A 13,527-nucleotide genomic window follows, 5' to 3' on the forward strand; every position below is an offset into this window, starting at 1 on the left:
ATTCTGTATGAATAATATAATCATTTTGCGTTGCGAACCAAGCAGGTAACCTCAACGTTAAAAATAGCAGCCAAATTACTCGTACATGAACATAACTGGATAATGTCAGTAAGGGTACAATGCACGGAAAGAAAAAGCGATTGTCTTAACAATATAAACTTCTGGTATAAACAGACAGCAAGCACATTGTTTTCTATAAACAACCAAAAGTTTCGGGGAGTACCCTTTCCCCTCACTTTCCGACTGATTTATTCCAGTTTTAACTATTCATACTCATTAATAATCGACGGAGATGATCAATAGTTTCGGTAGATTCTAATGTTGGCACAAGCATGCCCCACCGCTGCCGAGTTTACTTCCTTGTAACTTTCAAACAAATTTTTATTTTCAAATGAAATTTTCTACAAATGCCTTTCAGATTGTGTAGAGTACGATTATATTGGAATATTGGGAGAGAAGTGGTGGATAGACACACATACACGCTGACTGACATAGCATAATTTTTTCAAAATTCATTTTGTAGATATGTGTGTTTGTACGTATATGTATTTGCACACCACTTTCCCACGTTAAATTCCAATATAACCGTAATCAACATCACCTGAAAGGTATTTGTAGAATATTTCATTGCTATATATCCACTGTTATGAAAGTTGCGAGAAAACAAAGTTGGTGGGGCACGATTGTGTAGTTATGTTCTAATGTTTACATTATACTCAGGTAAACATACACTATCTTAATGACGTCGAAGGAGTAAAATAAATGTAATTTAATAATATTTAAAGTAAAAGTCATTATAAATATTTATAAAATAAACCTGGTATGTCATGAAAAATATAATCGAAGAAAAACAAAATGTGCATGAAGTTGACACGTGAAGAGACCTTCGTTTTATGTAAATACTTTCCACTGCAACGGTAATGCTAATCATAACAAACAACTAATAAAAGCGAGAAATAACAAGATAAAGATAAGGAAATACCAAAGTGTGTATTGTTATAGAGTGTAGCCAGAAAGTTAAAACACCCACAACGATTAGGAGGTATAGATATTTCAACCTCTTCCTTTTATACTATGTTAAGCCATTAAGTTACGATTTCTGAATGGCTAAGCGACGTATGGGTGATACTTTTTACGCGACACCGGTTTATGAATGAACAAAATTTTATTGAAAACGAGGCTGTTGACAACCCACAACAAAAATGGCTGACAAAGAGCACGTGGATGATGCTGTTACCACTTTTAAAGACCTTGGAATTAATTCGTGGCTTGTCGATCAGTGTAAGGTGGTTGGAATTTCCAGGCCGACTCCCATACAAATCAACTGTATTCCAGAAATTTTGAAAGGTAATGTACATTTTGAAATATTTGGGAAACACGACTAGCTGTGTGTTTGTTGCTATACTTACAACGCCAATGTTGTTTATACCAACACGTGTTTTTTCTCCCCCATTTGATCAGGTGTTAAATTTAAAATTCTTTTGTGACAGTTAAAATAAATGATTTTAATACATATATGATACCCTGAAATATTTGTATTCGTAGGACTGGCTATATTTTAAGGTTTCGTTTATTTCAGTGCTAATTATGAAACTTTTTTAATTCAATGAATATTTGACAACATTCGCCTAAGTTCAAGATATACTTAAAAACTTTCTTTCCTTATATATATATATATATATATATATATATATATATATATATATGTGTATATATATAATCAAGAAGATTTATAATAGATTAATGGTAGGTCTTGTTATATTCGTTTTGTTTTACTGTTGGTTGCTGCGTTTTTTTCTTCTGGAATTTGCAAATAATGTACCTGTGACATACTGAGGTAGATTAAATCAATTACACACTTTCCCTCAAAATTTGTGGTCTTGTACCCAATTACTAAGCTACTAAAACTTGGGGATGTATACTTTATTTGGCCAACTTTCGGAATATCTCTCCCTGTTTCATGAGAAAGAAAAATGACCAGGAAGTGGTTAGATTTTCACGGAGACCCATTATATTTACTTTGTAATTGTGATGTATGTAAAGCGCGTAATTGAAAGCTTGAAGTGTGTGGCTTATGGGAGGAGGGAGGTTTTTTTACATCAGATAAATGTAAACAAATGTGCAGTGACTATGGATAAGAAAGAAGCGAAGGAAGTTTGATAATGTAACATAGTTATTTTTATTGGCAACAATTAACCACAATTCGCTTTACATTTCTCATATGTACTCTCTCAGCCATAGGCATACCTGGTGAAGAGGTCAAGGATACAATATGGCTGACGAGAGGAATGAGTCGGGAGTGTTTGAGCCTGTGTGGCCCGACGCTAGTCAGCTTTGAAGAGCAGATGCCACTGTAGAAACAGTAGAAAAGGCTGTATGATGTGATAGCACGCTTATGGGTCAGAGACTTCATTGCAAACGAGTGGTCTTTTATAGTATGCAATCTGGGATGTCTGTAGTAGTAGTAGTAGTAGTAGTTGCTCCTTGCAGGTGTCATTTGAGTTTTGTAAAGCTGTTGGTGTTACTGAAGAGGATGGCTAACCTTTGTGATGCAGTATTTACTATGTTGAGGAAGTTTGATAACCAGGTGGAAGGTTCCATAAAGATATTGAGGTCTAGCATTTTCTCCATAATTGTAGGTTCTGTATGTAGTGGTGTGGTAATACAATTATGTTTTGTGAATGTGTTGTGATTGTACCTTTGGGCTGTTGAAGAAGACAAGATTGGCTTGATCATATTGGAGGATGTTTCTAAGCTCTCTATTCACAGCATCTGTACAGGTTTGGTGTGAGGTATTAAAGTTCATGTGGATGGTGTTTGGGTGTCGAAAATTATGGAAGGAAAGGCATGTAAAAAACACCTTTTGAGCGTGGCCAATGCCAGTACCACCTGACTGGCCCTCATGCCGGTCACGTGTAAAAAGCACCCAGTACACTCTCGGAGTGGTTGGTGTTAGGAAGGGCATCCAACTGTAGAAACATTGCCATATCAGATTGGAGCCTGGTGCAGCCTTCTGGCTTGCCAGCCCTCAGTCAAACTGTCCAACCCATGCCAGCATGGAAAGCAGACGTTAAATGATGATGATGAAAATGGTTTTCCCATCCTCATAGCATTAGGCATTGTTAGGGTGATAGCAAGTATTGTAAGTCATTGCTGTATTAGAGGAAGAGTGTGTTGGACTCTTGAGGCATGCTATCGTTGAAATGTTTGCCTGTTGGAATTGCATTAGCACTTGCTTTGATGGTGTCATTTGACAAGAAACAGAGAAGGATGGAATTCACAGGCATGTAATTTTGCTTGGAAGTTTGCACACCAAGCATAGATGAATGCTGAGCTAATGTTGAAATTTATAAAGAGCAATAGATTCATTAGTGAGTGATATACTTGAGTAGGTCTACAATAGATCTGGCCTAACAGAAGCTACACTGTTGGTCATTAAGAAGAGAGAAAGATTCAAAATATTGGAGAAAGTTGTTATTAAAGATTTGCTTCATCATCTTTGAGTTATTGGAAGTGAATGTGATTGGATTAGTGGTTGCCTTTTGAGATTGGGGCTTTGAGATAGTATGTTTTCATACATTGGAATATATCACTACTGATCGTGAATGAAAGATATTGCAGAAGTTCATAAGGATAGGAGTTAATTCTAGCTTGAATTGTTTAGGGGTAATAGAAGAGACCTTGTTAAGGCTTGTAATCTTAGTGTTTTGAAGTGACTGGGGATGCTTTCGTACCCTGTGCACATATGATGTGTGTATATATAGATACATGCGCTCATACATGTGGTGGTGTGGCTGGTGGAATGGAAAGGGATTGTTTTGGAGGAGAGTTAACCTGGTGTGCAGATTTAGATGCAAATAAGGCAGCAAATGTGGAGGCTTTCTCTATAGGGCTTCTGCTTACATGTCCATAATGTTTGAGAAGTGAAAGGAAAGAGGATTTTGAAAAGTCATTAGAGATCTGTTTTCGCAAGAGAACAAAAGGACTGACTGCAGTTTGGCAGACTGTGTAATGCATGAAGATCTGAACATTTTACTTGGTGGCCCTACAGGAGTTGTGTTGACTGCGTAAAAGCTGTCTAATTGGAATGTCATGTAGGCTGTGTCCCTTGCCTGCAGTGTGACTGAGGGCTGGCGAGCCAGAAGGCTGCACCAGGCTCCAATCTGATATGGCAATGTTTCTACAGCTGGATGCCCCTTCCTAATGCCAACCACTAACTGAATCACTGGAGGCTGAGTTTTGGTTGTGTCAGGGATCTAGAGAGATATGGCTGAAAAGAATTAGTTCAATCCACTTGCTAAGCTGTTTTTGATGGTTCAGAGATAAAACATGTGTTACCTGGGATGGGTAGAGCAGAACTCATAGGATGCTGCAAGTCAGCTGAAATGAAGTGCCATAAGGCCTATTGCATAGTGTTTTGATATGAGATGCAACATGGTCAGTATTTCTTTGGTAGGGATTAAATTTGGAGGAGGGGAGGGAGAGAGATTAACCCTTTTGTTACCTTATTTCTGTTGAGACACTTTGTGTTTCTTTCAATTAATTTCAAATATAACAAAGAATTTAGTAAAGTAACTTAGTTATCATTTAGCTAATATTGGGAACATAAATTGTGATTAAGGTTTGGCAGAAGATTTTAATTCAGAACTTTTGAAAACAGGACATTTGTACTACAGAGCCAGAGATGGTTTCAGGCAGGTATCAAAGGGTTTAAGGATGTTTGGAGTGACTGTGCATCAGTCAGGGATGTACAGAGGGCATGAAACTAATTATAGATGTAGGGAGTTAACTTTTTTGTCTCCATATTTCTGTTGAAATATATTTTTGTTTCAGTTAATTTTTAAAAGAACGAATCTAATAAAATAACTTTCTCTTTAAAAAGCTGGTGTTTGGAACTATCATAAAATTTTGACAGAAGACTTTAGTTTAAAACACTTGAAGACAAGAAGTTTGTGCCATAAAATAAAGAGCAAATGAGTTAAAGATTGTTAAGATTCAGTTTCTGCATTGGCACTTCAGTGTGGGATTAGTATGAGAGACAAGTGGAGCTGTGAGTAGTGTTGTGGTTGATGTCTTCAAAGCGTGGAATTACATGAGATGGCTGTCTTCTGCTGTTGAAAAGTTGTTGATTGACTGATGGATTTATAGAATGGTTGAGGAAGTAAATTTATATAAAGTGGTGAAGGGAACTCTTGAGATATATTTAGAGGTGGGAAGTAAGTAGAAATCTTTGTTCATTAATAACAGGAAGAATGATATCTACAGATGCACTGATCCTATCGTTCAGAGTGAAGTTACAGTATAGAGTGGAACTTGGTCAGCAGAGACGGACCATGAATACACAGTGATTGTGTCTTGGAGGACAACAGAATGTGTGGTTTGTCTATAAATAGTTATGTAGGAATCAATGGTTACTAGAGAAGGGAGAATTCTGCAGTGGGTTTAACCCTTTAGCATTCAGATTACTCTGTCAGATGTATTCACATTGTTTTAAATTAATCATGCAGTATCTTGTAGCTATGAGATTTCAATGATGTGATTGTTTCTTTTTGAATGACATTATAGGGTAGGTGTGTGAGGCTGGATCTGGCTGTTTTGAACATAAAGTAGGTGAATGATTAGGTTAGCCAAAAAATAATAGGTAAAGACCTCCTTCAGTCATGAATGACCATGGGATTGCACCTAGAAAGTTCCTCTCTGAGGCACAAGTCCAGGTATGCATGGGCAACCAACAGTCGCCCATGCATACCAGCCTCCCCCCTCCAATTAATGTTACCCAAGGGAAAAACAAAGGCTGATACAGTTTGGCATAACTCGTTTCTACAACTGGGTGAACTGGAGCAACATAAAATAAAGTGTGTTGCTCAAGAACACAACATCCAGTTCAGTCTGGGAATTGAACTCACTACCTCTTGATTGTGAGCCTGATGCTCTAACTACTGAGGATTTAGTATTACTTTTTGACTATAAAGTGAGTTTGGAGGGTGTTGTTCACTGAATTCTTGATAACATATAGACAGGAGCCTTGTCTTATTGCTGGCTGCTGAGCAATCACTTACAAGTATTCAAGGGCCAAGAGGGGAGTATTAAACTGAGTGATGTAATGAGCTTAAACCCTTCCCTCATTCACAAAAGGAAGAATCTTCCAAACCATACACTACTTGACTACATTAACTACAGCACCAGGATAATACGAGGACTGAGGGTCAAACAACATGTGCATATAATGGAGATATACACATATGTATATATATATATATATATATATATACATAAATATATTTGAATGCAGTCATAAACATCAGTCATTTTTGTAAAAGTAGCGTGATCAGAGAAATACTACGAAGATGTGCATACATGAAAATACTAATGTAAATCCATTAGTATTTATATATTATCAAATGTTTCCAAAATTGCTGCGGATGTTCAGTCACACATTTCAGTGACTGTTCAAATTATTATTAATATTACTTTCTTCACTATCATCATCAACATTATTGTCATAACATTTTGTTACATAGAATGAAACTTAACAATTTTTTTTTTTTGTTAGAGGAAGTGAAAACTGTTAATCTATTTATCAAGCACATTCTCTATTTAAGTTGTAATTTACTTCCTTTTTTTCCTGTTATTTAATGGATGTAAAATCTGGTGTGGGGTGGGGGGAATAAAAAACACTCACATACACACAAAAAAAAAATATACTTAAGAGAAGATGGAATTTCCGACTGGAATAAAAATTTGTTTTGATGTTGCATAATTGGTGCGAAACAGTGATAAAACTCAGTTGATTTATAAAATGTACTTTCATGAATGAAACTGAATATTGTCAAGTTATTTTTATGTCAAATATTCATTTACAGTTGTATGTACGTTCGGTAATTTCACCGAAAGTCAAACAGCAATCCGCATAAGTCATTGGTTTTACAAAGTAAATTGATTTGAAATTAAGTATTTCCTGTTTGATATGTTCTGATAGTTTTCACTTCAATATTTCTCTCATTCTAGTTATTCCCACCTACCTTTATATAATGCATCTACCCCTTCTACAGCAAGACAGCTGCCCTTGTCCCTTTATCATATTTTATCCCTTTCTACTGCACCCCCACTTGGTTGCAGGAGCTTTTTGCATTCTTTGTCTTATAAGTTACTTGGTGATTTCACTAGTGATACTGCTACAATCAAGCTCTCACTACACTCTATAAGGTGATTTGGTATTGGTGTGAGGAAGAGCATCCAGCTATAGAAATCATGCCAAAGCACACAGTGGAGCTTGATGTAGTCATGTGGCTCATTGGATCCTGTTGACCCATCATACCCATGTCAGCATGGAGGATGGATATTAGATGATGATGATGATTAATTCTAGATGTGAGACTATTGTCATGTGATCAGAGCAGCCATCTTGGATCTCGCCTAGCAAATGACAATTTGAGTGCAAGGATGTAAGGTAGGAATCGACTTCCATCCTTGAAAAAAGTAAACTTCCCATCTTGCAAAAATGTATTTTCAGGAAGAACTAGAGTAAAACTACAGTTTGGCATTGTTATTTTGTGGGAGATCTTCCTGCTTGTCAGCAAAAACAGAATTTACTGTGGCCATTAGAATTTGTTTTGGCATAAGTTTGATTTACACAATCCTGACAAAAAATTACCTTAAAACAATGCAACCATTATGACATGGTGTAAGGAGGGATTTTATTCTTATACTCGGTACTTTATATTTTCTTGAATATTAATGTTGATCTTGTAACTGATGCAACAGTTGCGTCAGTTATGCATTTTGTGAGGCTGCATCTTTATTTTAGCACCGTGTAAAAAAAAACAGGTATGAAGCAACTACTTTTTATTATTGCATTGAATACAGCAAGGTATTGCGTTAATACTTACAAGGTTTATTTCATTATCACATTTCAGCATTTCAGACTATTATCACATTTCAGACCACATGAAATCTTAGCCATACTAAAATGTTGCATCGGCTACACTGATATTGTAAGGTGCTACTGTAAATTCTATCTTGTAATGTTGTATAGATTTTAAATATGGCAAGTTCTTAGGTCTTTTACTTCAACCTGAGGCCACCGACCAAATATAAATATGGCCTTAACAGTCAACTAAGCAGGTAAGTATTACTATAATAAACAAGTTTTCAGCTTCTCTTGGAAAGCAAATATATCAGCATTTTATTTTTTTTTTTGTATTTTGAAAAAATTATATTGGTTCTAAGCCCCCTCCCACAAAAAAATACTCTGTATAATAATGTAAAAATTTCTGAAATGAACGACTAGCCCATAAGAGCGCCTGCTTTCTCCCAAAACGAAGAAAGCTGTTGTTAAAGTGGTTGGAACATATATGTGTGAACTTCAAGCATCACAGTGGACCCAATACTACCTTTAATTGGCCAACCACAAAAGACAGATGCTGGATACTGCTTGAAGATGTACTCGGCAAACTTGGAGTACACTTCTGTCCTATGCTTGCTGGGGCTAGAAACCACAAAATCAGCCCAGACACTGTCCATTCTATCTACAAAACTTTCAGCCGTTACATTGCATTAAGCTTAACATCCAATGCATGTAAAATGCCTAGAGTGAATTATCTAAGACATTATGTATGTGCTGCAATAAATCTTCAAGAAACATTATTTAGAACTTTGTGTTCAAGAGCAATACCATTTAGTAGTTGTGAATAGTGTGCACTCATAATTTTTAGATTTAGTAAAACCTAATGCACATTATATCTGAATACTTGTAATGTATTTGAATTGCTCCTTTTTGTACTGACATGGGAGAACTACAGGAAACTTGCTTGATTGTTGACATTGCTAATTTTATCACAGAAAATTCATGACTTTTTTATTTTACATTTACAAAAAAAAAAAAAAACTACACTTGATTCTTTAAGGTTTACCAAAACTAATATCTAAATATGATTTCTTGGCATTTAAGTTAAAACTGTTTGCTGTTAAGTGAAACCTTTTTAATTATTTGCAAAACATAGGATAAAACATGTATTTTATTATAATTTTTTTTTTTTTAATATTTAGGGCATTCTAAAAAAGGAAAATGAAGAAAATAGCATATCACAACATTAAATTTTGTTAACAAAAATTGAATTTTCACTTAGATGTTAAACGATGATGATGATGTTGATATTTAAAAAAAAAATATATTATATATACATTAATGTGTCCTTTCCACTTTTATATGCTCCATATTGATTCATTTTCAAAATGGCTTTTCACTTTTCCCATTGTAAAATGTGTCACATGTGAAAATGTGAAATAACATTTAATGTCTCTTCTTTTTCATTCTGCACTTTTATGATGGGAAATTATGAATGAATTAACTGCCATGATTTTCAAAGTAAAAATTAGACAAACAAAACTAATACAGAAAAGCTGTTGCATGTTTGTGTGTGTGTGTGTGTGTGTGTGTGTGTGTGTGTGTGTGTGTGTGTGTGTGTGTGTGTGTGTGTGTGTGTGTGTGTGTGTGTGTGTGTACATATATGATCAGATACAGAAAACACTTGTATTCTCTCTTGAGTTTTAACCCCCCAAAATCTTTGGAAAGGAAACAAGATATGTTTACTGATATAGAATGTAAACATTGATTCTGTCTCGATTATTGCACATGAATATCTCAATATAGGTTTTATCTGTCTCACTAAATTTGAGGTATTTTTCTTATTTGTTATGTCATTTTCTGTATTTGTATGAATAAGAGAACTTTTTTTTTTTTTTTTCATATCATTTGCCATTATTAACTCTTTAACTTTTAAACTGGCCATATCCTGTTTTATGTTCAAACCAGCCAGATCTGGCCTCAAACACCAATCCTACCATGTCATTCTAAAAATTAAGTTACATCGCCAGATTCTCAAAGCTACATGATCATCATCATTTAATATTCATTTTCCATGCTGGCATGGGTTGGATGGCTTGATAGCAGCTGGCAAGGCCAGGAGCCCACATTGGGTGATGTTATCAACTTAATCTTTCCCCCAAATTTGTTACCCTGTGCCAAAATTTGTAACTAATATTTGGCACAATAAATTTTAACTTCCACAAAAACTTAACTCCTTTCTTCTGAGAAAAGCATACAGTATGAAGTACTTGTCAAGAATATTTGTGTTGCTAAAAAGGAGAGATGGTTAGCACTCCCCTCGACAAGGATGGAAGACATCATCTGATCTTTCTAACACATATGGGCATTGCTTTCTACTGCAGAGCAACCTATTTCTTTAAGTGCAGGCATGGCAGTGTGGTAAGAAGTTTGCTTCCTAACCATATGGTTCCAGGTTCTCTCACACTGTGTGGCAACTTCAGCAAGTGTTTTCTATGATATATGATAGCCTTGGGCCTTGTGAGTAGATTTGGTAGATATAAACTGAAAGAAGCCTCTTGTGTGTGTGTGTGTGTGTCTTTTTGTCTGTCCAACCCAACTGCTTGACAGTTGGTGTTGGTGTGTTTACATCCCTGTAACTTAGCAGTTCAGCAAAGGTGACTGATAGAATAAGTACCAGGCTTAAAAAGAATATAAATACTGGCAGCAGTTAGTTGGACTAAAATTCCTCAAGGCAGTGCCCCAGAATGGCTGCAGTCTAATGACTGAAACAAGTAAAAGGTAAAAAAATATAATGTATAACATAATCATGTAGGCATAGAGTACATAGAAGTACTCTGGCTAGTAAGGAAATGAGGTATGCATGGTACAGTGGGTGTATAATGTTTTCCTTTATTGAAAGGAAAACAGGTTTGGATTGGATATGTATTAAAAGGAGCAGCTGTTGTATGGAGGAAAGATGTGGACTGCTATAGACATGGAATGTGAATTGATAAATGTCAGTGGCACATTTGTAGAGTTATTAAAATGGTAATGTAATTATGATGTGTAATTATGAACCTCATCAATAGACGAAGGTATATAAAAATAATCATACTACATCTACGAAGTGTCAGTATCAAGCTGTGCTTCAAATCCGAAGAGGAGGAGAAGAGGTTTATTAGAGTTCCTATTAAGCATATTAGGAGAAAAGTGGATCCAATGGTTACATGTAGTCCATGAAATCCTGTGGCTACAAAAAAATGGTGATCTATAAATGCTATCTGAGATGGAGAATGATGCTTCTATATATTCTATTATTTGAATATATCAGATGGAATGCTTTGTGGTATTTGTTCATGTTTGTTGCCTTCTGAGTTCAAATCCCATTTAAGTCAATTTTACCTTCCATCCTTTTGGGTTTGATAAATATATTACCAGTCTGATATGATGGACCGATGGAATGTTAGATCAGCAGACATGTGGCTCTGTAGCATGTTTTGGTTTTGTACATTCTGAGTTTAAGTCCTGTATTCTGCCACTGGTTGGGTGTGCTGGTTTTTTATGCCTGGCATAAATGGTGATTAGCCTGGGAAGTCCTTAAGTAAGTACCCAAGTATTTTAGACCATTATCCTGCATTATCTTGAAATGTCGGGATTTTGGTGATGTGATTGTTTATGTTCAAAATGACATTGTAGGGTAGGTGTGAGATGACAGATCTGGCCAGTTAGAACATAATGCAAATAGAATATTTTAGCTGGATATGGCTGGATTAAATGCTAAAGGGTTAAAGTCCTGTACACTCAATAAAGGAACAGACATTCAGCATTCAGAATGTAATCCTTATTAGATTAATCCCTTCAGCAGTCAAATATAATCCTTATTTATTAACATTGTTGAGAATTAATTTTGCATTATCTTGTACCTTTGAGATTTGGATGATGTGATTGTTTATTTTTCAATGACATTGTAGGGTAGGTGTGAGAGACTGGATCTTCCCAGTTTGAACATAAAACTCTTAGGATACCTGAGCCAGGTGTGGCTAAAGGGTTAAAATGTTCTGTGGTGAGTGTGGAGGATAGTAGTAGAAGACAAAAACCGTTGAGAATACATACAGAGATGCATGCAATTCCATTTGCAAGATAGTGGTGGGTATCATGAGGTTGTGAAGCAAAAAAGAAAACCTCACAGTTATATCTGTCCCTGTGTGTGTAGTGTGTGCGTATATATATATATATATATATATATAACTGAGTTTGAAAACAGAGAAATCTAATGTATACACATTTATTGATTAATTAATTAACATATTCACCTACAATTGTTTCGTTTCTCAACCAGAATTAAAATTACAACACATATATAAATATATAATTTTGCATTTTAAAATACCTTGGATGGAAAATTATTAGGGTGCATGATGAGGAGGTAGCTGACCAAGCTAAGGACTTGAAATAAGGTTGCCTACCTTAGGAAGGGATGGCTGTAACTTAACTTCTTGAAGCAAGAAGACCAAAGCCTAATACAACTTTCGAAGTTAATAGCTACATACAGATCACAAGCCTGACTGACTTGCTCAATATGTCTTCAGTATTTATTTAGGATATATTTGAAAATTCACAAATAGATTTTGATATTTTTTTCTTTTCATTTTTATTGGCTTATTGATTGCTATGCTATGATTCAAAGTCAGGGATAATTTTGAAGAATAATTTCTTTTATGCTTGTGCTGTCGTTAATGACAACAAATATCTTCCTTAAATTTATGGAGGATGATAATAGAATAATGTTCAACTATAGAAAATTATATTTATTGAATGAAGATTTCTTTGCATTTGTGCAATAGGCAATGTGTCACTCTTGTAGTCAAATGTAAATAATCACTGAACAATTATGATAAAATTTGACCTCCAAAGGTTCCAGTAGATTTATATTTTTAGTTTTTTTTTTAATATATTTCATCATAGTGTACCTTAAAATTAAAGCTAAATATGTTTCTTTAAAAAAAAAATTATGTTTAATCAGAGACATTTACATCAAATGTACTGAGAGTTATTTTTTAATGTTTAAAATAACAAATAAAGCTATTTAAACTAAGTATAAACTTCCCAATGTTTACAATTGCTAAATAGAATTTTTTTTTCTGAGGTAGAGAACTAAATTGAGCTAAAACCATTCAAACAAGGACAATTTTCGAAATGTTTACAATAGATAACACGCAAAGTGGGATTTTCTTTCAAATGTTTACTGTTGGCTTTATTAAAAGATAATAACAATCTTTTTTTTTTAATTTGCTGGTACTTTTTTTTCATCTGAGAAGAACCAAAGAAAATAAACAAGTTATTTGGAGGAAAATACAAAAAGTATTTAAACATTAAAATTTTTTTTTAATACAGAGTAACCAAAAGTAAAAAAAAAATTCTCAGTATCTATGAAATACAAAACAAATTTGTTCACACGTTTTAAAATTTCACATGTGACATATAGTTTACATTTGAGAGAATTGGAAACCCATTATGAATATGAATCCTACCAATCAATATGAAGCAAATAAAAATTTGTGATTTTTCATATTCTATGGCATTAGTGAAATTTGGAATTTTTGTTATTTTATACCACTAACAGCCATTTCTTCTCAATCTGCTGATGTGTACAGTTGACTGAAATACCGATTGAACAAAACCACAATTCAGTATTGAAT

The 13,527-nt window shown here is 34.7% G+C and overlaps 1 protein-coding gene and 1 non-coding gene across 2 annotated transcripts in view; both read left to right on the forward strand.

Moving 5' to 3' along the window:
- Positions 1–1,165: 1,165 nt before the first annotated feature.
- The window catches only part of LOC106878420 (probable ATP-dependent RNA helicase DDX49), a 608,416-nt gene continuing 596,054 nt past the window's right edge, over positions 1,166–13,527 (forward strand). Inside the window, exon 1 of the mRNA XM_052976052.1 lies at positions 1,166–1,347. Within this exon, the coding sequence (XP_052832012.1) occupies positions 1,203–1,347 (145 nt within the window). The 5' untranslated portion in view covers positions 1,166–1,202. The remainder of the gene's footprint in view (positions 1,348–13,527) is intronic.
- LOC128247193 (U6atac minor spliceosomal RNA) lies at positions 10,132–10,246 on the forward strand. The gene has a single exon (XR_008263592.1). It is a non-coding gene; the product is annotated as a U6atac minor spliceosomal RNA (small nuclear RNA).

Source organism: Octopus bimaculoides, chromosome 2 (genome assembly GCF_001194135.2).
Source record: "Octopus bimaculoides isolate UCB-OBI-ISO-001 chromosome 2, ASM119413v2, whole genome shotgun sequence".
In the NCBI taxonomy this organism is placed as follows: Eukaryota; Metazoa; Mollusca; class Cephalopoda; order Octopoda; family Octopodidae; genus Octopus; species Octopus bimaculoides.